The sequence below is a fragment of the Phyllostomus hastatus genome, unplaced genomic scaffold (genome assembly GCF_019186645.2).
Source record: "Phyllostomus hastatus isolate PE091 unplaced genomic scaffold, TTU_PhHast_1.1 phas_contig_159, whole genome shotgun sequence".
NCBI classification, from domain to species: domain Eukaryota; kingdom Metazoa; phylum Chordata; class Mammalia; order Chiroptera; family Phyllostomidae; genus Phyllostomus; species Phyllostomus hastatus.
This window is the reverse complement of record NW_025333640.1, coordinates 17,878,625-17,905,448: the sequence shown is the minus strand read 5'-3', so window position 1 is coordinate 17,905,448 and position 26,824 is coordinate 17,878,625. Positions and strand designations below refer to the sequence as shown.

Sequence of the window (26,824 nt, the reverse complement as noted above, 5' to 3'; positions counted from 1 at the left end):
TTATTTTCTTTCAATTTACAGGAAGAAAAGGGTTTTAAAATAAGATTTTATCCATTCTAGAATTTCTAAGATATGAAATATTTCATGTGATTTATTTTGGAGTTTTCAGTGCTATGCTTCCCACTCTGCTCCATTGGGGGCAACTGTCTGTACATCAATTACACCTCAACAAAATGGTTACAAAAAGAAAGCTAACATCTGCCCTGGCTGGTGTAGCTCAGTGGATTGAGCGCGGGCTGCGAACCAAAGCATCGCAGGTTCGATTCCCAGTCAGGACACATGCCTGGGTTGCAGGCCATGGCCCCCAGCAACCGCACATTGATGTTTCTCTCTTTCTCTCTCTCTCTCTCTTTCTCCCTTCCTTCCCTCTCTAAAAATAAATAAATAAAATCTTTAAAAAAACATAGGAAAAGTATTTAAAAAAAAAAGAAAGCTAACATCTTACTTACATATATATGTACACTTGCTTTTATTTTTCTCATTATAGCAAAGTTAAAATTTTTATAATACAGTCATTGTTTATATGTATTTTATTTTATATTTTAAGCAGGAATTATTTGAGACAAACCATTTTCTATTTTTTATTTCTTTTTAAATTTTTTTTTATTGTTCAAGTACAGTTGTCTCCATTCCCTACCCGCACCCCCCCGCCACACACCCCCAGCCCACCCACCCCCACCTCCCACCTTCAATCCTACCCCCTTTGGCTTTGTCCTTGTTTCCTTTTCACATGTTCGTTGACAATCCTTCCCCTCCTTTCCCCCCATTAGCCCTTCCTTCCTCCCCTCTGGTTACTGTCAGTGTGTTGTTTATTTATGTCAATGTCTCTGGTTATATTTTGTTTGCTTGTTTGTTTTGTTGATTAGATTCCACTTATAGGTGAGATCATATGGTATTTGTATTTCACTGCCTGGCTTATTTCACTTAGCATAATGCTCTCTAGTTCTATCCATGCTGTCATGAAGGGTAGGAGTCCCTTCTTTCTCTCTGCTGAGTAGCATTCCATTGTGTAAATGTACCATAGTTTTTTATCCACTTATTTACTGATGGGCACTTAAGTTGCTTCCAGCACTAGGCTATTATAAAGAATGCTACTATGAATGTTAGGGTGTGTAGGTTCCCTTTGTGTTTCAGGGCCCTGGCTGGTGTAGCTCAGTGGATTGAGCGTGGGCTGCAAACCAAAGCATCACAGGTTCGATTCCCAGTCAGGGCACATGCCTGGGTTGTGAGCCAGATCCCCAGTGGGGACCACATGAGAGGCAACCACACATTGATGTTTCTCTTTCTCTCTTTCTCCCTCCCTTCCCCTCTCTAAAAAAAAAATACATACATAAATAAAATTTGTGTTTCAGGATCCTTAGGGTATAATCCCAGGAGTCGACCTGCTGAGTCAAAAGGCAGTTCCATTTTTAGTCTTTTGAGGCAATTCCATACTGTTTTCCACAGTGGCTGCACCAGTCTGCATTCCCACCAACAGTGCACTAGGGTTCCCTTTTCTCCACAACCTGGCCAGAACTTGTTTGTTGTTTTGTTTGTGATGGCCATTCTGACCGATGTGAAGTAGTATCTCACTGTGGTTTTAATTTGCATGACTCTGATGGCTAGTGATGCTGAGCATTCTCTCATATGCCTCTGGGCCTTCTGTATGTCCATGCTTATTGCTATACTTCTCCAAAGGAACTCCTATTTGTTCCATTGTTTGTACTTCTTTATAGAAACATAAATTTCCATATTGAAAATAAGCAATGACAGAATTTCAATTTGCTTAATAATATACTGATTCTGCGGATGGGATGGTGATAGAGAGCCCATGTCAGAGATTCTTTCCTTCTCCAGATAAACAGAAAACTGACAACTGTTAAGGGAGCACATCGCCAAGGTCTAAACAGGGTGTGTTCTGTGCAGGTGATAACCCTCGCCAGTGGGAATGTGCCACACCACACAATCCACACGCAGCCAGTGGGAAAGCAGTTTGACCGAGTGGAGGACTTTTTCATCCCCACGACGACACTCCTCATCACCCACATGAGGTAAGTGCTAAAATGAGCCATCGGCATTAGATTTCTCTCTCACCTTGACAGAAAGCCATGAGAAACCATACCAAACATTTCAATTGCGCAACAGACACCTAAAAATGTGCTTGATAAACTTTTATTTATCAACATTAGTGATGAATTTCCTGTCATACAGTTCTTCATAAGCCTTATAGAGAAGTGAATTCATAATGATAGGGTTGCATTTTAAAATCAGTTTTACAGATTATTTTTTCACACACTCATGAGGGTCTCTTTATTAGGCCTTTGCAAAATGCTGACATTTGAACCTAACACAATGAAATAGCCACTCTCACAGAAATCTATTCAATATGTTGTAATAACACTCTTGCATCATTTTTTCTCATTTAGAAATTAATATAAAATTGCATTAGGAAGTGTAGTTCAGTTGAAATGAAATGTCCACGGTCTGTACTCTGTTTGAGAAAACATATTGTCGGCGTGTTCTCCCTCTGCATTTACAACAGGTGGAACGGTAGTGATTTCCAGTGACACCACGCCAAAGTTCCATAGAAGCCATTTAAATACTTAAAGGGGAGACTTTGGAGAGGTCACAATTCGTAGTGTTATATATCATAATCGAATAGAATCTCAATAATCCATTGAAAAAATTTAAAGCATTGCTTAACAATGTTAGTGAATCGGCACCAAACTCACACTTCATTGTGCTTCTCAAGTGAATTCTCACGAGGGGAAGCTGCCCCAGACTTGTTACATGAGCCATTATTCGATTCTTGTGTATACTTGTCTCCCTTGTATTCAACTGAAAACTTTCTCATCTAAAAGTTGGAGTTGTAAGGATTTCAAAACAGTGCAAAATTCAACTTGAAAACATGAAAAGGAGGATTAAGAAATCAGAAGTTTTTGGCTCGCAGTCAAGATATTATCTATAAACTGTTTTATTCTGCAGCCAAGTCTGTGTTTTCAAAGAGTTTAATTTATTTCTCAAGCAGTTGGCCATTATTCTCAGAATGCCTGTTATGTGCTCAAGTAATAAAATGATTAAAACTGTAAAACTCCTATCACAATTATTATATGGTTATATAGAAAACAAATAGAATGAAGATGTATGTTGTTTGCTTCAAAGTAATAGTTTTTAAGGTTTGGCTGCAAACAATATAGTAGTTCAGATACTAAAGAAATCAGCATATGGACTGAAAATAGTACCACTTGAGATGTTACTGAAAAATATGTTTTTATATCTACTTGATAAAATTAAAATTTTATTTAAGTGACATTGGCTTGTTATGATTAATAAATATCCCTTTTCTATTTTCATGTTTATAAACTATTATTGTACTAATCAATAATTCATTAAGTTACATGGCTTTTATTTATCTCATTCTCTATTCCTTATTTCTTTATTTAATACTATTATCAGCTTTGCTTATTTTTAAATGCACTATTAATACAATTATTTAAGCCAAAATTCATGCAGTTATGAAACCAGTAGGGTTAACAGTGTATAATTTTAAGTAATTCTTCTACCTTACAACCAATAGATTGTATACATTATGCTAAAATAGCTTCAATAGGCAGAAGTTTAAGTTTGTCTGCATGCAGTAAGCACTATGTGCAATTCTGTGTTTGTACGTATAACTGATATATGGTACTTTCAGCAGACAACATCTGTTTAGGGTCAAAATGATAACTACCTAGCTGGAGTTGAACCTAATAATAATTAGAAAAACATCTACATAATATAAACACATATAAGGCAGAATTTTATTTTAGTTATTTCTATATATTATGAAAACCACTGAAAAGTATGCTCTAGGATATCTTTAAATATCTTTATTCCTTTTAGTAATATATAGTGAAATGTATGAACATTTTGCCAAATCTTATAAGAATGCTAAATTAAATTATAGCAATCCTATCTACATATAGATCCCATTTTAATGAATGTGAATGATCATCAAATTTCCTATTGCATTTCAAAGTAATTACTGCTATTACTAAAGTGAAGAGTACATGTAAAAATTATCATGCATTTCCAAAAATAAACTGTTAAATATGTAAAGTATTTCTAATCCAATGAGGATTTATTCCCCATCTGGAAAACTTGAGGCATAGATATGGTCTTTTTTGCCCACCAATTTCATATACCATATTTTTCTAACCAAATTCCACATGTGTTTAAATATGTGCTCCCGAGATTGATCTTTTTATGAATTGTGTTTTTCAGAATTTGAGTCTATTTTCTCACTGTTAGGCTTAGTATATATTTCCAGATCAATCAGAAAGTCTGACAAAAAAATGTGTTTTTAATTAATACAAGTTTTCTTCCTTTGACCTTTCTTCACATTAACTTGCTTTTCTCTAAGATGGCTATACCCTCATTTCAAATAATATATATATCACCTGTGTCTGAAAAACTCCCGGATGAGTGTCAGGATTTTATATCCTTAGTGCTTAAAAACCTGTAGGCACTTTATTCATGCTTCTCAATGGAATGGAGATAAAGAAGGAAAAAAGTGCTATACTGTTTCCTAAACCAGAATATATAGTACTGAGGGAAGAACTATATATCTTGTATACCTTCCTGGACTTCCCAGAGTGTAACATAGTATCACACTTGCAGCAAGCTGCGTCAGGAGCCGGTGAACTGGGTGGAAGCAGTGAATAGCAGTAACAAGAACTTACATCTCCTGTCAGACAGATCTAAGCCCGAATGTTCCAGCAACACCATTGTCATTGGCTCTTGTGCAATTTACCAGCTTATTTCATTTTTTCCTAAGGATTGGCATAAAATAATGTTTGAATATTGCCTCTAATAGTTGCCCAGACTACTGATAATCTATACTGGTTCAGGGGTCACCTGAGATTAGTTAGAACTTTGCTAAAAGTCTTTATTTTTCCCTATTTGGTTTCTTCTCAGTTTTCTCCATTTTTTTTCTGCATCTATGTCAAGAATCCTTGAGCTTCCTTAAGACTTTACTAATTTAAGAGAACAAAAAAATCCTTATAAATTTATATTAAAATATAAACTGATAGTTTAAAAAAACTGATCAATCTTCATAAAACAGTTTGAAATTTTCAGCACTTTAAAAATTCTTAAAAACCTAAGTTTGGTTCCTTTTGAATAGTCTGAGGAATTTGAATTTCTTGAGACTAATTTTACCATTTAAAAAATATTTCAAAATAAGGGCCTGGTATCATCCACTCATTTAGCTCCTCAACTGAATTCATTCCATTCCTTAGCCCTTCAATTTAGGCCACATGCAGTTATCCTTATTTTATACTATAGAGTGAGAGCTTATTAGTGAGAAATGCTCCATTTGGGCTTTATTTACACCTTTCATCTCTATAGAAATCAGAAGATTATCTGAACCCTAGGCTGGGGATAAACTAGATACCCCCAGACTACACTATTGTTTCATCTAAATCAGAATGTCTTTAAACTGTAGAGTTCTGGTTACTGGACCAAACTTGTATCCCTGACTTTCTCTTTCTTAAATATGAGTGCTTGTCTAGGAGATAATGCAGAAAAACTCTGGAGCAGCATGCAGCCATTCTTAAAGACAGGCGCCTGGGAGCCCCAACTGTGAATCCGATTATCTAAACTTCCTGGCAGATGAGAGAGGTGGCGTGATACCCCTGTCTCCCCAGTAGCCCAGGCTACTTGCTGAGCTTCTGAAAGGGGCTGAATACACTTACTGCCTAACTTTATTTTTAAAGGTTATCAGAACTCTATAGTAGATATTTTTAATACACCCGTGTGTGAGTTGGTTAACTTCCCCCCCACCCAATTATTCAGGGAAAATTTAAATTACTTAAAATTTAGTTAACAACACAATGATTTTCTGATGCTCACTGAAATATACTGATTTAAATCACTCTATAATTCTATGCCATTTTTTAAGAATAAACATTTTCTATCTTATGTTTTGTTAATTTCACAGTTTCATTGAATATTTAAAGTGATCTACTTTCTATATTAGTAATTCATTGCACATTTCAGTTAACTGACAATGTCTATTACATAGACATTCATTTTTCAGACTTGCAGTTAATAGAGACTTTTCTCTAAAAATGTTATACTTCAGCAAATTAGTCATAAGCCTTGAACCATAATTCTAAAGATAAAGAGATTATATACTGCAAAAGAAGTGTGTTTCCAATAACATGAGAAATACAGATTTCTTATATGAAGAATTTCAACTTGGAGTTTTTTCTATATGAAAATATTCAAATAGATAATATTAAAAGAAATTGTTAAAATGAATATGCATGTATAATTCTCAGAAGAACCAATTATGTCTATTTAATATTATAAAAATTGAAATGATAATTTATTGTTTTAATTAAAAGTATTATATAAATGTGAAACAAAATGTTTTTTATTCTATTTATAATTTGTATCCAAAGAGCTAGGTTATTGTATCATAGATGTAAATAGGTATATTTGAATAACTTTATAGCTCTACAGTTAAATATTTTTAATGGTATGGCTAATGTGTAGGGTGTTTAGTGACTTTTGTGATCATTTTTTTAATTAGCCAGAAATTAAAAAATAATTTAAAAATACATTTTTGAGAAAAATTGTTGTGTTACAATGGTTGTGTTACATTTCAAAGCAAGTACATCTCAAAACAATGGACACTTGCATAATTGATTGTACAATTTTCCTGCCATTTTGAAGAGAAAAATATTAATGTCTATTTCTGTCATGCTGTGTGTAAAGATTACAACTTTCTCGGCAGATGCTACTAGAGTTTGCATACAGGAAATGAAAAACAACTGCTTTGCAGTAATTTATCATCTTATCATGTTTTTTTACAGTTCTGTGTAAAAATCACAGGGGTGAGGAGAGCTGAGAAAATAAGAGAATCTAATGAGATGGCAGATATCCAAACAATGAGCGATGAAATGTTTGCACTGAGCCTCCCTTGAAAAGTTTTTGGTAATTCTCCCAAAGATTCCTTTCTGTTTAGTAGGGGATAAAAGTGAGAACTACACAGGGCCAATGTGGTACAGAGATGGAAAATTTAATAAATTTAGTAGTGCAAGGTTCCAAGAAGGCCTGAAAATAGGAGCTAGAACTTACATAATGCAAGAATTAGCAGAAGTCCTTCCTAGAGCTTTGGACTTTTCATGAATAAAAAAATAGTTTTCAGCCCTGGCTGGCGTAGCTTAGTGGATTGAGTGCAGGCTGTGAACCAAAGTATCGCAGGTTCGATTCCCAGTCAGGGCACATGCCTGGGTTGCAGGCCATGGCCCCCAGCAACCGCACATTGATGTTTCTCTCTCTCTCTCTTTCTCCCTCCCTTCCCTCTCTAAGAATAAATAAATAAAATCTTAAAAAAATAGTTTTCAGGTAGAGAAGAGGATAGCAGCAAGATGTTTTCACCTATGGCACAGCTAACAACATACGGGCTACTTAAGACTATATGTAGAAATTGTTTAAAATTTTTGTGGACAAAATCATTTCTCTGATACAATTTAGAACATGTGCCACTTGATGAATGAGACTTACTCATAGCCTGACCCTTGTAAACATCTGCAAATCATGCCTCCTCCGTCACTTGTCCTCTCTGGAGTCAGAGTGCACATAGAGACAACTTTAATCCCGTCCAGTTCGAGCACGCTGGAGTCCCTGTTTATAGAAGATACTTGTAGTAAATACAAGAAGAGAATTGCTCCTGACTTGCACGTGAGTCCAGAATGAGTCCTGTAAGTAGAAAGGGGAGATGGCAGCTGAGGTGATGCTATTTGAGATGCTTTGAAAGGCTTGCTTACCTTTTAAGTCACCCTCAACACCACCGTTTGAGTGTTGCCTAGAATTTCAGACTCTTCCTCTTTGTAGTCTTTCTTTATATTTCTCTAGAGGTCTACCTTCAAAATGCTCCTACTTCTTGGGAGAAAGAGCAGTTAGTAAATTAATAGCATTATTATTGTCATTTTTCTTCACTTTTCTTGAAGGATTGATTGGCTGATTATGCAGTGTCTTAAAATTTATGTTCACACTTGGGAGAGGGTGTGTGTGTGGATTCATTCCAATCAATAATTACATGATAAGCAATAAGATGAATAGAGTGTATCTGTAAATTGCAGTGACAGGGAGACCTTGAGAGCAACAGGTAGGTATATGAAAATCTGGAAATGCCACTTCTGACACTTTTCTTCTTCCCTTGCATTTAACTTGCTGAACAAAATTAACAGAAAAAGATACAAATAACATTCCAAAAATTTTTTTGTAACACCCACCCTGTCCCACCACATACCTACCGCAAGTTGCTGCTAGGGTTGAGTGAATATCTGATTGACTACTTCAGGAATTCTGTGGAAAACAGGCCTTTGTGTTACTCTTCAATGTGGATGAGCTGAAAAGGAGAAGGGTGGCTGGCGGCACCCTTCTAGGCCCCCAAACATCAAATGTAAGAGTGTGGGTTGTGTGCTGTGCTGTCGAATCTGCTCAACTCCTTGCAAATGAGTGATATTCACAGTGTCCCGTCCTCAACAGCCCCGTGCACAATTCTTACAGACCCATGCCGATGGCTTCTTTTATAGAATCAATCCAGCTCTTCTTTAATCTTTCTCTTTTCCTGCTGCCTTTTACTTTTCCCAGCATTATTGTTTTTCCAAAGGACCCATGGTGTGCCGGAAGTAGGGCAGCTTTGGCATGTAACAGTATTTGCAATCAGATGTGATGGTGAGGGGTTAAGGGTTCATTTCTTACTTCAGGTCTGTCACAACCCCCAGAGAATGGCTGTGGCTGCACTGCAAGAGATGGGGCAACCTGAAACTGGTAGCAGGCACTGTTCTGGCCGTCGGGAGAGAAGTCTGTAGCGCTCCTTCTCTGTTATAAATTACAGCAAGAAAATGATTAAGAAGGGTTTGGGCTGATATATGTGTCCTTTAAGCTTCTCCAAGGGAAAAATAAACATTCTGTTAAAGTGAAAGTGAAAGTAAAGTATATCAGTCTCCCTCATATTTTATCAAATCTGTTAAAGCAAAATTCTATATATGGTTAGCCATATATCAGGACAACGCGACACACGTGACTTGATGCATGGACAGGCCAGGGTTGTGGAGGTGCAGCTTCAGCACTAAAACTGTCTGGCTGCACTGAAATCCTCACACATCAGAGGAAATGGAAAATATCAATTATTAAATGCATTTTTAGTAAAAGCATAATTTTAGGATAATAAGCAGCAATTATATTATTTCAAAAATGGTTCTGAAAGATCTCAGAAAAATCACAATTCAGTGAAGTCCAGTATTTTTCTTATGTTGATACCGATGTGCTAATTTCTTCCACAAAGGGAAATAAACTAACAAACAATAAAAATTATTTCAAATATCCCAGGAACCAGAGCTCTCTCCATCTATAGTCTTTCATATAATGAATATCTGAAACATAAATTCTGAAACTATGGCCCTCCCTTTCCCAAGTTTCTTTACTCCTTCACTCCCTCTCCAAGGCTCGTAAAAGCTAACTCTCAGTTGTCAGGACCTACTGTCTCTTGGGACACTTACATCCCCAGAGCCTAGGGTCTGTTCTATCTGAGACAGACAAGGTTCACAGGTAGTTTCTTAAACAAAGTGTATATGTGTGTTTTGTGAGTGAGTATGCACATACATGTGCAAATCACTGTTGATAAATCTTCCAACATCCTTATACTGGCGCCAAGTGTCTTCCACATAAACCCTTAGTAACTTCCTTCATCTTGTTTCTAAAAAGAAGCCAACACACCACACCTTTCAATCGTTGATTTATAATGTCCTCCTTCTTTTCCATTATGGTTACTGGGTTCACCTTTATTTTAAGTAGTACTTTCAAACTTCTTTAGCGTATGGGTGCAAACCAACATTAAGTATAAAATACTTAGAAAATCACTGAGTGCTTGAAGCCAAGTATTGTGTGTTCATTGTATGTGTTCAGTTTGTTATCTCGATTACTTCTTGAGTTAGAGAATCCCGTGTGCCTCCTTGCCGGGTCCTGTATTAACAGGGCTCTGAGCCTTACAAGGAAAGAGCCCAGTGCCCCTAGTGGATGAATCAAATAGGCCAGCACCTCTCTTGACAGAGTATCACTTAGTCATATTAGTAGCCTGAATTTGCTATGTAATATTTTTGTTGCATGAGAAAACAAGGTTGGATTTAAAGAGCAAGCTATAATCAAAATATGGAGATTTCATTAGCTTAAAAAAGAAAAAGTTTTATACAGGTATGATTACTAAACTCCAGGCTCTAGGATTTAATAATGTCTCCAAATAGATTGATACTACACCATTTTTTACTGACAAAATCAATGGAGCTCTAATGACATGTAATTTAGAAACACCCTACAGTGCATATCTGCCTCTTGTGGTTTATTATGCAAAGTAAAATAGCTCTTGCATCTTCTCTCAGAGATCTTTATGCTAACTCATCAAAGTGGTCAGCAAAACATAGGGCCATCCATTTGACAGGATTCAGTAATCTCCCCAGGGGACAGCAAATTTCTAGGTACTTCTTTTCTTTGTCAAATATGATTTTGGGTTTTGTGGGAAATGGAAATTCAAACTTATTTTACCCTAAACAAGTAAATGATATGGTTGCATAAATTATTTGTCTCTCTGATTAGTAGTGTCAACCAATGGTGACTGGCATCAATTTAATTCCAACAGGAATCCCCCCCTTGGGGGTGGGTGAAGGAAGGGACTTTATTCCATGCAGACAACTCAGTTTTGATATGGCATGTCTGTGGAACAGCACAGCTGTGGAGCAGCTTCATAACGTCGCAGCTCAGGTATTAAACAGCAAGGCTGTGGAACAACACAGGCACGCAGCAGCCCTCAGGCATGAGGCGGTCCTCATGTGAGGCCCATCGCTGGCTACACAGCACAGCTCTGCCCTGCCCCATTTTGACCCCCTGAAACAGGACAGCTCCACTGTGCTCTGGTCTCAGGAGATGTCTCCTGTCTTTTAGCTCCAGCCACATAAACGCAGTCTCTGGTGGAAAGGGAACCCATGCTCTCTGAGATAGAGGGGAGCTGAGTTACATAGAGAGAAGTCCTTACCCCTGGTCCCTGGCTGGTCCATTCTCATGCAGATGAGGACTCTAAATTCTCACAATTTGATTGGTCCAAAAGCACTGCCCTGGTTGTAGAGAATGGAGCTGGCTCTGGTTGTTCATTGGAGATGCTCATGAGGGTACAGTTACAGTTGGACAGGGAAAGTCTCAGTTCTTTTGGTTGAAATAGGACTCCAGGAACTCCTTATATAAAGTCTGGCTCAGGTGGCAGAAACACAGTGCAGGCAGGCAGTCCTGTGCAGGCTTCTCCCTAAAGCATGGCTTGCATGAGAGGCTCCTGTTTAGCAAGGGGTAGTGGATCCTGATTATAAATTTGAGCCCACCTATGCACCAAGAGCCCTACCCAATAGGTATATTCATTCTTGGGGTCAACAATAGTAAAAACAAATTCAGATAACAAGATAAATAAAGAAGAAAATCAAAAGTTAAAATAAAATAAAATATATCATAAGAAAGAGGTAGAACTCATCTTGAAAACTTAAGCAATGTCTTATATTAATTTAATGTTCACATTGCATAAGCTATTTCACACACATATATATAATAGATTAGACTATAATATTTTGATACAAGCACATAAGGCAATAATAGCCAGTGCTCATAAAATGTGTTCACAAAAGAATAATGTATACCGAGGTTTCTCATTTTATCTCTAAGTGGATATATTATTTTTCTGTTGAAAGAATATCACATGTTTTGCCATGGCATCTGCTTTTATGAATCCATGATTTTTTCTTGATGAAATGTTTTATTAAAATGTTAAAACTTTAAATAAATGTATAATAAAAAATTCTCTTTTGAGTGAAATCCTCCTACTGTAGCTTAGCAGAGCAACACCAGCATAAGTTGATAATAATAATTGTCATTAGAACATCTGGAAACGTTCTGTGACAGTGACTAAATACTTATTTTATGTATACATCATTTTTCCGTTTTCCTTGACCACTTTTCAATTTTCTTTGGCCAAGTTAATTTAAAATTAATGGTAGTAATGGGGAGTGTCTTTAGGTAGACAACATGGCATTATGTTCTTGCCCTTCACAACAATGTGAAGTTCTAAAAATTGTTCACTGTGACTCTGCCTAAGTTAACATGTCACAGCATTTTAATTTAGTTGTGCGCCTGTGGGTGTTGCTTCACTGCAGTGATCCATGTTAGAAAAACAAATTGGTCATTGTGCATCAATCAAAGAATATTTGGGCAAATGCATTCTTTTTATCATTTATATATTTTTATTATTACATTTATTGGGGTGACATAGGTTAATAAAATTATGTAAGTTTCCAGCGTACAGTTCTCTAATGCATCATCTGCATACTGCATGTGCGCTTACTGCCCAAAGTCAAATCTCCTTCCGCCACCATCTGTTTGACCCCCTTTACCCTTTGCTGCCTCTCCCCCAGGTCCCTCTCGTAACCACCATGCTGTTGTCTGGTCCCGTCAGTTTTTGTTTACCTTGTTTATTTGTTGTTTAAGTAGAAACTAAGAATTCTCCCTGTTAATATTCACTTGTTATGTTACCATGTTCCATAGCTTGCTTCTATTTTTAAAAAAATATCATGCAGGAAAATGTCAGGTTTTACAGTTCTTTAAGATTTGGTTCAAGCAAAACTAAAATACATAAAAAGGATGTCAGAGAGCCTTTAAAATTAATTGCAAAAGAAAGACCCACGAAATTAGTAGAAAATGTGGAGGAACTGCCTCTTAAATCAAATCTATCAGTCATGAGTAGAATTATTTAACATAACCACATGAATGTATTAAGAATATTAGGCAACAAACCTGAAACAGATGGGGTTTTATCATTTGGTGTATACACCAGCTTGGTATAAGGTATATGCACCTCACGTAATAAATCAAAGTAGACAGCTTCAAGGGAAATAAAAATGACAGTTGCCACAAGTGACTTAAAATTGTTAGTTGAGTTAGTTTAAAAATCTCCTCTGTATTTAGACTGAGAGTAGGTGAATTTTGTTCTATACTATGGAAGTTTTACTTTATTATCCTTCCTTTTATTTTATTTTTTTGAAGGGGGGTGGATAATGAAATATTTACATTTTTTTTGTATTGGCAGCTGATTTTCAAGAAGAAACAGTATAAAATTACAGTCATTACTTTTTTTTGCAGTAACATATAAACTTATTTTCATGCTTATGCAATTTTGGATACATAAATATAGCTTTTGGTTTCTTTGAAACAAAAGGGAATGAGGGTTTGCTTATCGTATGAAAAAAGTGACTGCTTTATGTAACTAAGCCAAAAAAATCTTAAACTACCATGATTTAATGTCATCTTAATGCAAATTAAGATTATTCATCAATTTTCAGTGATCAAAAATGTTGCCTATGGATTAAACTAGTTAAAAAATACATTGAAATTCTGTTTAAACACTTAGTTGTATTAACACCAAACCCATAGAGTATTTTGAACTTCTGAAGAATTTTTTATTTGAAAAACTGACATAACTCATTTAATTGATACATAAAAATACTTTGAAAATAGATCATTAATTTACATAGGAAAATAATGTTAAATATTTTAATAGATCATAGGTACACATATCTTTATGTTGGCTAAACATGCCTTCTCAATTTCTTGCATACAGCCTTAATTTACTTGGCAATGTGTGACATCAAAAACCTCTACTTCCATACAAATTAACACTTACACTGGAAAATAATGGAATATAATTCAAAGAGATTTTGTTGAGCACATATGCCTTTGTGAAGAATAGTGGTACACTGAGTAGAAACCATTTGGCAACATTTATTTGAGAGGTACATTATCATAACTTAATATTTTATATTTTGTGAATTTTTGAAAGATATACTGTTTGGGTATCAGTATCAGAGTCCTTGTGAAAATAGAGGTTACATTAACCTATATATTATATTTTTTATTTTCTGAGTCTGACCTGTGCCTTGCCAACATAAAATTTATATCAAAAATCTTTTTAGTGATATTACTACATATTTAATTTTAAAGTTATCCATTTTACCATCTTTTACTATTATAAAATACTTAAAAACACTTTTTGAACTCCCATATTTTGGGGTTTACAGAAGTAAGATAAATTATATTTATTCTTCTAATTTCTAAAGTCATCATTAAAATTTGAAATTCATAAAAATGAAAAATGATCATATTAATTTATTGTGAGTCTGCAATGTGCATAATCTAAAGAGATTCACTTTTTGTTATAATAAATTCAATGATTTTCAAAGTCATATATGGAATTAAACCAAGCATTTAATTTTAGCAGGAAATAAAGGAATGACAATGTTAAGGAAAAGTGGGCCGGGTGTCTGAGTTTACTTGAAATGCAGGTTATGTACTATCACTTACGTATTCATATTGTCTGACAGTTTCATCAGAACTTTCTAAGTTTCCTCTTGTCCTTCATACAAGTCATTTTAATAATTCTCTTTAATTCTTTTAATATAAAAGTTAAAGTCTGAGTTTATAAAGTCAAGTCTAAGTTTACTGTACCATTTGCAAGCTTTCAGGCTGTATTGCTTAGTTGTAGTTTTCTTATTACCTCCATAATTATATAATATGTTAATAGTAACTCAGAAACATTGAGCACTTACTCTATGGCAGACACAGAGCTAAGAATATTTTCTGCACTGCCTCGTTTAAAACTAACGACTGCATAAATTTTTATCCCTATGCTGCATATGGTTAATCACTTATCTAATAAGTGTTGGAACCAGCTATAAACTCAGTTCTGTCTAAATTCGGTGTCTTAGCTCTTAATACCTCACAGTATTTTGAAGTTGTTTTTAAAAATTATTTTCAGAGTTCAAAACCTTATGACTGATGGGTGCTGCAAATTAACCTAAGCACACCTTTAAAACATTCCTTTCTCTTGCTTGTATGTATCTCTCCTACAATAAAACTCGACTCCTCACAACAGACCTCCACTATGTTTTCTTGCCTATCTGCAATTATTTGCAGAATTCCTTGTTTCTTCACTGCTTGCCTAATATACCCTTCAAAGCTTATCTCAAATCCACCTTTTCTAAAATTTGCTTTAATCTCCCTAAGTGTAGTCCCCTTGACATTTTCAATTTTTATTATTTCTCATTTGTAGTGGAGACACACAAACCCAGGCTGGGAGTCAGCTCCTCAGCTCCTGCGTGACCTTTAGCACAGCAGTTAATAATGCTTAGATCGGTGTGATTTTCCTGTTCCAAGGGTAAATGGTTTCAGAAGGGACAGAGCGGAAGTATGGTGTGGTGTCTAGAGCTCCTGCAGACCGTGTCTGCTCCTGTCTGACTTCCTGAGGTCTCTTTATTAATCTGTTCCATTCTAGCTTCTCGGTCACACCCCCAGGCCAAGCCCCCTTACCTTTTACCTTGCTAATGTAATCAACTCCTTACTCTTTCTCTATACTTCTCATTCTCTCCATACTTCAGTTCAGCAGAGAATCATTGATTCCTCTTTCTCAGTTTGTAGCTGTGGCAGTACAACTCTGCATTGGAAAGAAAAAAAACCCCGATATGTTTCTTATTGCATATTCATGAAATCCAAACTACTTTGAGCTCACCTCTTCAACAGCCTTAGCTCCTGACACTAACTGACACTTACCTACGGCCCAGGCACCATAAACCCGAGTAGAGCACATGCTCTGCTTTCCTGTGCCACTTAACTATTTATTTTGTCTAAAATGCTGTTTCTTATTCTTTAGATCTCTTAAATTATATCAATCACCCAACCGAACTCAAATGCACTCTAATTCATGCAACTTTTTTCTATTCTTTTATCATTTACGAGCACTCAGTAAATATGTGTTTAAAAATAATGCACTTAGTCGTGTTTCTCTGAATGTCTGTCTGGCGTGATGATTCTGCAGAAAAGAGAAAAATGCAGTGAGCTGAGTCCCAGTTGGTTGTTTACGGAAAACTGCTCCGTGAGAGGCCTGAGATTCTGTGGAGCCAGGGAGCTGCCACTTGTCGACCAGTTGTAACACCACATGGAGACAGCTCAGTCTGAAGATGATTTGGATCACATGAGTCAGCTCGAGAGGAACACCAAGCCTGTAGGGTTGCCATCTGTGTAAGCTTTCTCAGAGTCCTGTAAATTATCACAGTCAGAGATGGGGCCACCTACTTATTCGGTCTATCTCTATGGCTTGTACAAAGCCACACTTTCTCTAAGTGCTGGCTTTTACTAGGTCTTTGCTCAAAGGGAAACTTTGTATTTCATGTAAGATTTGACTAGAATTTGTAAAATGAACAAAACCTTGGGCCAAGGGAATATTATAATTCTTCTAAGATTTAGAAAATCTACTCCTTTCTCTCTCAGGTAGATTTCATTATAAATCTCCTAGATTGTTTGTTTGAGATTTATATCTTTCATGTTATTCTGAAAATGCTCTAGAGACAATTACTCAGTGAGGAGTTGTTGTTGTTTTTTTTTTCTGGCTCAAAGTAATATGTATTGGAGTGGATATTTTAGTAGGTTTCTCAGTTTTAATGTAATATCAACCTAGTGTACAGAAATGTTGAAATAATTGCTAAACTTTACAGGTGAGATAAAATCCTACCTACTCCATTTCTAATATTTCTAGAGTGTATTTCTTTTTTAAGTCAAATTTCTTAAATTGTAACAAAGTGAAGAACATGTCATCTGCAGTTGACATTCAGTGTATTTATTAATGACTTATAAGCTCAGGAAGCCTTGTTTATTTGTTCATTTTAACTTGAAATTTTAATACCAGTGTTGAACAGAAAGCTAACCATCCTCTTCAGCAAACATGACATAGGAAGAGGTTCAAAGCCAAGGGCTATTTTGAGTCACACACTCCTCTGGTGAGCTCTATGAAGTGTCCTATCTGTGACCAGAAATATTTAGAACAAAAACATTCTGTAATAAAGATGACATGAAAGAATTCTAAATAAATATCTGTCTAGTGGAATACTGGCAAATTTGTTTTTTAATGTCAATACCAGAGTAAACAAATGATCAATATACAGGATTATTACCTGATGAGCATCAGGCAGGTAAATGTTTGAACACTTAAAATTTACTACTCAGTTACTAAGAATATCAATGTGTACTCAAAACAAATTGATAAAGAATCTCTCATGGTTATTTCTGTTGCGCTCAATGTGTGCTGCTATAAACATCCATTCTACGATGTAATCCATCTCAGGCCCTGCAATGTAAAACATTGTTAGCGGTCTAAACCCAGCCATCTCAGACACTTCCATTTCTACAAGACTGAAAAGAAAATGTGGTAAAAAACAAAAATCTCTGAAATGAGGAGTCATTGAGCTGCGATCTGGCAGGTCCAGAGGCGGGTCAGTGTTCTGAACAGAGCGAACAAATCACCAGCGCGGCACTTGTGCATTAGGAAACTCAGAGCCGCGTGAGGAAAACAAGACAGAACCCCATTCCGCTGGAAAATGAGGTTGTCAGAGACTTTCTGTGGGTGCAGGGAAAAGAAAATAAGCACTTCAACAAGCCCAGATGTGTGATCACACTCATCGCGTTCTCTGCAAACAAAACGAAACAAAAAGCGACCTGGACGAAGATCTGCGCTGTGTGTCGGTGACTCCATCACATGCTCAGTGGTGTCACGCTCATTTTCAGTGTTCCCTATGGAACACTGTGGCTCTTCTCTTTTCTACGTAAAAAAGAAAAGTAAATCAAAAGTCACCTTGCTGTTGTCAGAGGACTGGCAAAGTCATCTTATTCTTCTCTGTGACTCTAATAATATTAGCACATATTGTGTTGTTTGGCATTATGTGTTTCTGTCAAGAAACAGCTTTTGAAAACGGCAGTAATTCCTCTTCAATCACTTACAGAAAATACACCAGCTTGTGGCATGAGTAAGTGCCTCCCTCGGAACTAACTCACACTGGCCATTACTTGGAGCACTTACCTGGCACAGTCCTGAGATACAGCTTCACGCATATATGACAGTGTTAGAGTTAAACAAATTTGAAAGTGTTAGTTGGTGTCCAGTCACCCTGTCTGTACATATATTTCACATTTGCACATATGTGTTTGTGTATTAAATAATCAGGGATTGTATTAAGCAGGTGTACACCATGCTGTCGCTCATTCTCATTGGCCGGTGCTTTTAACCTATCAGTTACCAAATTTTTAATATCAGTTCACAAATAACGGCACTTAATTGAATGTTTAATCTGTGCAAGGCAAAATTTTAACCTATTATTGATCGTAACTACCACACTATTCCCATTTCATGAATTAGGAAACAGACTCACAGATAAATGATGTGCTCAGCATCACTCAATTATTAAATGTGGGGCTGGCATACAAACCCACACAGTCTGGTTGGCACAGAGCACCTGAGTGTCCTTAAGCACTTTGCTTTGATGCTGGGACTCCATGCCTGAACTCCTCCCTGCCCAACACACACACACACACACACACACACACACACACACACACACACACACACATTTACAGCCCTTGAAAATTTGCATTGGCTTGGTTCACTTTGTAACCTTGTGTTTGCATTTTGTGGAAAGATGTTGAAACTATTATTTGGTTAGATACATTTCTGAAATCTGTTTTACAGGCAGTCTTTTGAGAGATTTCCATTGTTAATGTGAGAAAATAACATAAGTCAAGGAAATTTTACTGAGTAAAATATGTGTTTTATATATTTTTGATCCATTCATTTACTGATGGGCACTTAGGTTGCTTCCAGCACTTGGCTATTGTAAATTGTGCTGCTATGAACATTGGGGTGCATAGGTTCTTTTGGATTGGTATTTCAGGATTCTTAGCAGTGGAATTGCTGGGTCAAAAAGCAGTTTGATTTTTTAGTTTTCTGAGGAAATTCCATACTGTTTTCGACAGTGGCTGCACCAGTCTGCATTCCCACCAACAGTGCACTAGGGTTCCCTTTTCTTCACATCCTCTCCAACACATAGGAAAAAGGGTGAAGGGTTTTTGGGAACAACCATAAAGGACACATGGACAAAATCAAGGGGAGGTAGATCAGGGGAGGGAGGCGGGGATGGCTGGGGTGGGTAGGGAGAGTCTCAGGGGAAAGGCAGGCAACTGTACTTGAATAACAATACAATTTATTTTTTTACTTACTTACTTACTTTTTTTTAGAGAGGGAAGGGAGGGAGATAGAAATGGAGAGAGAGAGAAACACCAATGTGCGGTTGCTGGGTGTCATGGCCTGCAACTCAGGCATGTGCCCTGACTGGGAATCAAACCTGCGACACTTTGGTTTGCAGCCCGTGCTCAATCCACTGAGCTACACCAGCCAGGGCACAATACAATTTTTTTTAAAAAATGAAAAAAAACACCTGAAACTAATACAAAATAATATTGAATGTAAACTTGAAAAACAATTGAAAAATAAAAATAGAAACTGCTCAATATAAAAAAAAATATGTGTTTTATATTAACTGGGTAGTGTTATGTTCTGGTATTTTTCAATGCTTAAATTATCTTCTACTTAAATTATTTTCTACTTCCCAGAGAAAACAAACATGCGCATCCCTTGTTTTCATCATAATTTAAAAGCCTCCTCATGGCTGCCAACATACTAAGAACTGTTACTGATGATATTTGTATTCACTACCACATAATATTGGCATAGACTGTGTTCATTTAGATTTATAAATTGGAACACTGAAAAATAATCCCTGGTGTTGTTTAGACTTTTATAAATATTTTTTCCATGGGGCATTATAAAAATACCATTCTGTAGCCATGTAAGATGCTAATTAGACAGGCTATTTTTTATTATCAGCAAGTGAGAAAAGGGGAAATTGAAAGACAGTGTATGAAAGATTTTAGATAAAATGCTTTTGTTCAATGGCATATTATTCATTTTCACCATCAATGAGTGTCTCTAGGACAAGGAGCTGCTCACTTATTTCTAAGTAGCAATTGTTATTTTCTCTCTGGTATATTATAAACATTGGGGGGGGCAGTATTTATAGGCTTAGGCCCACTTTAAGACAAATGTGAAAACCTCCGATGGCCATATGGGCTTATTGGCAGAGAATCCCTTCAGATGCCTCAACATGATATCACTTTTATAAACAACATTTGAGCTACATTTGCTTACATCTACAGATTGTCTTCATCCTTCTTGCTTTGAAGGGAACTGCATTCTCCTTTTTCTGGGTTTCTTTTGCTCCCATGCCTGGTACTCTCATTCTGGATAGCATTGATATGTACGGGATGAGGGAGCTGCTTGCCTTTGCCATTTTTACCCATACTGTCACTTGTAGATCGTAGATCCTCCCCCAACATGAGAAAAAAGCAAAAGCCTCCCCTTTAGAAATGTGCAATCCTCCGTCTCAGTTATATCACTTTCAACTCTTCTTTTTAATATATTTTATTGATTATGCTATCAGAGTTGTTTCGTTTCCCCCCTTCATTCCCCTCCATCCTGCACACCCCCTCCCACCCACATTCCCCCCCTTTAGTTCATGTCCATGTGTCATAAGTTCTTTAGCTTCTGCATTTCCCATACTATTCTTGCCCTCCCCATGTCTATTTTCTACCTACCATCTATGCTACCAATTCTCTGTACCTTTTCCCCCCTCTCCTCCTCCCATTCCCCTGTTGCTAACCCTCCATGTGATCTCCATTTCTGTGGTTCTGTTCCTGTTCTAGTTGTTTGCTTAGTTTGATTTTGTTTTAGGTGTGGTTGTTAATAACTGTGAGTTTGCTGTCTTTTTACTGTTCATATTTTTTATCTTCTTTTTCTTAGATAAGTCCCTTTAACATTTCATATAATAAGGGCTTGGTGATGATGAACTCCTTTAACTTGACCTTATCTGGAAAGCACTTTATCTGCCCTTCCATTCTAAATGAAAGCTCTGCTGAATAGAGCAATTTTGGATATAGGTCCTTGCCTTTCATGACTTGGAATACTTCTTTCCAGCCCCTTCTTGCCTGTAAGGTCTCTTTGGAGAAATCAGCTGACTGTCTTATTTCTTGTTGTCTATGGCATCTAAGTTGCTCCTTGTCAACAGCTACTTATTGACAACCTCATGTACTACTTTCATCTTTATACCAAGACCTGCCAAGGCCTCATAAAGACAACTCATCCACCTCATCTGTCCTCACTTTCACAAGATGAACCAATGCCGTTATTGAATTGCCTGTATTACTCACATTCCATTCAGAATCAAGTCGTTGCTACAAATATAAGAGTATCTATTTTCTTTCAAAAGAAATAGCAAAACACCTTTCATGGAATTAACGCCATTTATGACCTAGTTCTGTTCTATTTACTTTTTTTCCTTCTTTTCTTTTCTTTTTTCTTTCTTTCTTTCTTTCTTTCTTTTTTCCTTCTTTCTTTCTTTCTTTCTTTCCTTCTTTCTTTCTTCTTCTTTCTTTATCTGTTTTACTTTTGTTTTTACAATGCCAGCAGCAATATATTAGTATTCTATTTTTTAATTACAGTTTACATTCAATATTATTTTGTATTAGTTTCAGATGCACCTCATAGTGTTCAGACAATCACATACTTTAAAAAGGGCCCCCCTTATTTCCAGTACCATCCTTAGTTATTACAGTATGCTTGCGTATTCCTTATGCTATTTCATTTTTTCATATTCATCAGTGGCTACTTCCTAATATTTACCTTGTACTTGGTCAAACTTGCCACAGTACCTCTATTATGCCAGACTCTCTGTGAGTCTGTACAGTCTCTCTACTGCAGTCCTTCTCTGTGGAACCTATTCTAGCCCCTCAAAATTATATTTTCCTAAAATTCTATGCTAGCTCCTATGATAGCAGAAATTATTTTTTTAAAAATTTGTTCACATATTTGTCTTCACCATGAAAATAAGAGAATGATAATCATTGTATTGCTGTCCTGAACATGTAGCTCATTGCCTGGTATGTGGATCAAATTCAAAATACGAAATAAGGGAGCGATGGAATAATTAGTAGAAGTTACTTGCAAATATTTCAAAAACTTTCCTCTACAAGGTTGTCACTACTTAGAAAAGATTTTACCTTTTAAAAATCTCAAGCAAAGGCTAATAATTCTAATGATTCTGAGTTGATCAAAATGTTCCAAATTTCTGACATGCTCAATCCGACACCTGCAGGTGAACATAGGCATAGATGGGGGGATCGGTACAGAAATTATTAACATATATTTTAATGAAGACTGTCCCTTGGGTTCTTTATAATTTAATAAAATGGTTTAATATGTAAACAGATGCATTATGATAAGAGTTGTAATGGAGGTAGCAGCAAGACATAGACGTGAAGGATGCAACCTTGTTGGACAAGTGAGAGATGTGGCAGGAGAAACCATTAGGTAATTAATTAAATATTACATAAAATTATTTTTATGTTACACATAGAGATCAAAGAAAGTATGGTTGTTTTAGACCGTTTGATAATTAAAATTTAACAGTTACCTTCTTTTAATGAAAAGATTTGTACTCTCAAGCTTGGAAAGGGAAAGAAAGGGTCATGTGGTAGAAGTGAGCTCAGAATAATTTCTGTGCTACAAATATAGACATCCTCATCTGCGTACAGGAGTCTGTCTTTTGTTTAATACCCACATTAGATTGTATCAGTTAGTTTAAGCACTTTTCCGGTACCGTTCCCTGTCTACAGCTACCTGACTCTGTCCATTTCCTTCATTTTCAAAACTGCGTATGATTGCAAGTGCTTGCAGCATTTATCACATTGCATTTTATGTTATTGGCTTTGTTTATCCTTTCACTCTCTGCAGAGCCCTCCTCCCGAGGTAAGGGATCACAGTTTGTTGAAGAGTTCATGCTGCACAGTACCTAACAGAATGCTTGTTAAACAAACATTATTTGACTAGAATTGTCATATGTGGTTAATGAGTTTTAGTAAGTTTTAATATGCATGTAGTGAAGATATAGATTAAAACATTTATGTGTCATAAAATAAATGTTATTAAGCAAATAGTTGAAACTGAGATACTAGCTAGAGGAGGTGCATTATTTTTCTTTAAGTATGTTTTAGGGGACACTTTCTGTCGTTTTAGAAGCGCGGATCAGTTTCTAAATAGGGAACTTTTCTTTTTCTTTATGCACCAGCTAAAAAATAAAATAAAATAAAAATTCTCCACAGTAGTTTTAAGCCCTGCTCCCTGCTATCTTACTCCTGAGTGAGGAATGGAATAGAATTTAGGAACATAAGATCTACTCCAAGCTCTTCAATAAGTGAGCTGTGGAACTTCAGATCTATCCTTTAATCTCACTGGGCTTCGAGATTTTCATCTGTAAAACGAAAGAATTGAAGCAGATCATCTACAAAGTCCCTGTAGCCCCAAAGCAAACTCGAGGTTTTACGATCGTCTCAGACAGGAACATCTGGCTCTGAGCTGTTCTCTGTCGCGCATTCTGATGTTACAGGAGAACTACCAAGAGTTAATCAGTCCCTCCATAGAGGCAAACAGTCTTTGGAACAGGAACTTCCTGGGCAAGGAATAGCTATTAAATATAATATACAATCACTCAAAGATCTCTGATACCTATAATATAGCTCAATTGACCACATTGCCAAGTATATCCTTGATTACAAGTAAATTCTAGCCTCAACCTTTTGCATCGACATTCAGCCAGCAGCACGCCGTCCAGAGTCTTTCTGTTTTGGTATGTGACAGACCATGATACAGTTAATATCTAAATATGAAAAATATAAACATTATAGCGATACAATAAGACTTTATAATATAGACACATTTTTCTGTCCTAGTTACAGCTTCCTCTAACCTTAGTGTCTGCCTCTTAAAAAATAAAAACCAATATCATATGGCCTGTTCTTGTTTTTAAATTTTTTAAAGTTTGAAGAGTGTGCATCCACAAAGATCTGAAGTAGCATTATGCCACTTTCTAATTTAACTTCCAAATCTGAGACTTAAATACTGCACACCTGCAAAATCTTATCAGCATCCTGAGTCCTACAGAAAAGTAGTAAAGCGGCAAGGTTCTCTTTATATAAGAAAAAAATGAATACAAATATAGAGTGGAAAAAGACTATAAAATAAATTTTCAAGAATTTACAGAAGGAGGAAAAAGGAGGGATAAGCTTTTCTTTCAGTAAGAGAAAGTGTGTGTTCTGCAGGCACTATTCAGGAAATTGGTTCTCTGCTTCTCGAGAAATAAAACTTTAGGAAGGGTAGACACTGCCTTCAGGACATTGTGTCCTTTACTGCCGTGCCTGTGTCCCCAGTAACCAGTGAGTTACCGGTTTCTTTGAATAAGTTAACATTCTGTTTCCAATGTCAAAATAATTATGTTGAAACTACTGTAAGAATTGCTCTTTCTAGACTTAGCTGGTGAGACTCAGTTGGTTGGGCCTCCTCCTGGTAACCGAAAGGTCGTGGGTTGGATTTCTGGTCAGGGCACAAGCTTTGTGGGCTCAGTCCAGGTCAGCGTGTACGAAGGGCAACCAATGGGTGTTTCTCTCTCACATTGGTGCTCTCCCTTGCTTCCCTTCTCTCTCTAAAAGCGTGTCCTTGGGTGAGGATTGGAAAAAAAAGAATTGCTTTTACTCTATGGATAATGTGAACATTCTTTCAACATCAGCACAAGGTTAATTTCCTCTCCTCCTTGCCATCTGATGCTGAGCAATACAGAATACAAGAAAAGGTCAAGACCATTCCACTGCCTCAGGTCACTTGCAAGTTGACTTTGGTTCAGCAGCTATTTCTGTCTTGAGGACTTAAGAGAGATTCTTTTATGGGGAATGTTGGGAGGTGGACAGGGCAGGAGAGACTAATGGAGGGGGGAATGGGGACAACTGTAATTGAACAACAATAAAATTCTTTTAAAAAGACTCAAGGTAAAGAAGAGAGTATCTTCATCATGGACTATGTCTGTCCAATTGTACCAGTGATAGAATGCTCACTCATGTCTTAGCCTTAATAATTCCAAGCTGAAACTGAGTAAAAAATACAATAGAGAAATTATACTACTTCAAAAGCAGTTGAAATAAAAATTCAGACATATAAAGCCAATGAAAACAATCATGAGGATTCTTTACATTATATAAAGACTAAGTTAATGTTGCTTATATAAAGACTAAGCTAATGTTGCTTATATAAAGACTAAGTTAATATTTCTTAAATAGCTAGCATTTGTGAGATAAAACATGGTATATTTTACTAGAAATTACTCTTCACATAATTTTTCAGGAGAATAGTTTCAAGAAGCCCTTAAAGAAGATTATAATATTTTATTTCATACTGAACTCAAAGCTCAACTGATTTTATTCATTTATTTATTTTTTTACCAGCCAATAAATGAGCTTGGAAAGGACTTTCCATATGAAGAAAGTGGTGATGGCCCCATATGCCTTTGAAATCTGTTTCATGTAAAGAAAGAGAGTTTTGAGCCTCATCAATTTTTAAACACAAAGGAAGTACTTGACATACTGTAGTGAAAAAAAGTTATAGCCTCTCATTATTAATTCACAGATCAGCTGTTCAAGCAAAATTGTTTCTGAATTTATAGCAAACTGAAAGGAGCATAAAAATTACTTCTTCCTTGTGGTCTCCATAAACAGCTTTAACAGGTACTAGGTAATAAGTGCAATATAAATGCCTTTTCCAATAGATGAGTGAGGCTGTGATCGGATTGTAATGTGCTGTAATGTCTTTTCAGTCCATAGGTCCTTTCTGAGGGAGCATTCTGGCTTCTTTCGTACTCTTTGTGAGGAAAAAAATGTGTTGCATTATGCTATGTTTTATTTCTGAAAAAATAAAATAAACTCCCCAGATTGTTTTAAAAAGTAACATTTAGGTATCCTGCAGAGAGAACTCATATCATTTGCCTTTTTTTTTTCTTTTAGTTACAGTCAACTAGAGAAATTCAAGGGTGGGCAGTATAGGTAGCCCTAAAGCCCAATCTTGGTGCTCAAATTCCTTCAGCTGCACTAGTACCCCCGACACTTTAACTTTATTCCATTTTATTCCTAGTTTCACACTCTCCAGAGTGATTCTAAACCAATCAGTGTTCTGGAATAGTGTGGGCAATATACACAAGAAAATTGGTTCTGGACCTTTAATGAGAATCTCATTCGCTTAAGAGGAAAAGCTAGTGTTCTTGTTCAGAAATCTCATGAATCTCATAAGACCAGCAGTAATAGTAATAGTAATAGATACTCTTTACTGCTTTGCGCCAGGCAGTCTACTCTGTATTTTATGTATAACATTTGTAGTGTTCTCAGTAATCCTTCAAATGAGGAACTCGTGGACATGGCTAGAGAATGAAATGTGAAAAATATGGGTCAACCAAAGGGAAGCCCACTGGAGGTGAGCAAAACCGTACCAAGTAGTTCTTGAATTAGATTGCAGAATTCAGGACTAGGTCTCTAATTCCAGGCTACGTATTTTAGGGGGAGGCAGCTGTGAGTTCAAAGGTATTGGAGGGAAATTCCCTGGCGTGTTTGAGGAGCAGCACGGGAGGCTGCTGCAGCTCTTGAGGTAGGAGAGGAGTTTGGGGAAGGCTGGTTGCATATTATTCTGTGTGAGAGAAGCCATTAAAGGTTTTGAGCAGAGATGAGACTGGATCTGATTCTCACTGGGAAAGGGTCACTGTAGTGTTGTGGAGATGGCATTCTAAGAGAGCAGGGTGGAGAGCAGTTAGGGGGGTAATGTAGAGGCCAAAGGACAGAACATCAGGATAGTGAGTTTTCCAGGACATGATATCCCGGATGAATCAGTGTTTTCAGTGACTAATTTTTCCTTTAGGAAGATTGTTATATTGTTTTGTGATTTGGAGTTTCCTTGCTTTCT

The 26,824-nt window shown here is 36.5% G+C and overlaps 1 protein-coding gene across 4 annotated transcripts in view; it reads left to right on the top strand.

Annotated features, from left to right (window-relative positions):
• The window catches only part of FSTL5 (follistatin like 5), a 542,283-nt gene that overhangs the window by 500,567 nt on the left and 14,892 nt on the right, over window positions 1–26,824 (top strand). For all 4 annotated transcript variants that reach the window (XM_045831808.1, XM_045831806.1, XM_045831807.1 and 1 more), the window contains one exon: window positions 1,906–2,030. In XM_045831808.1, the coding sequence (XP_045687764.1) occupies window positions 1,906–2,030 (125 nt within the window). The remainder of the gene's footprint in view (window positions 1–1,905; window positions 2,031–26,824) is intronic.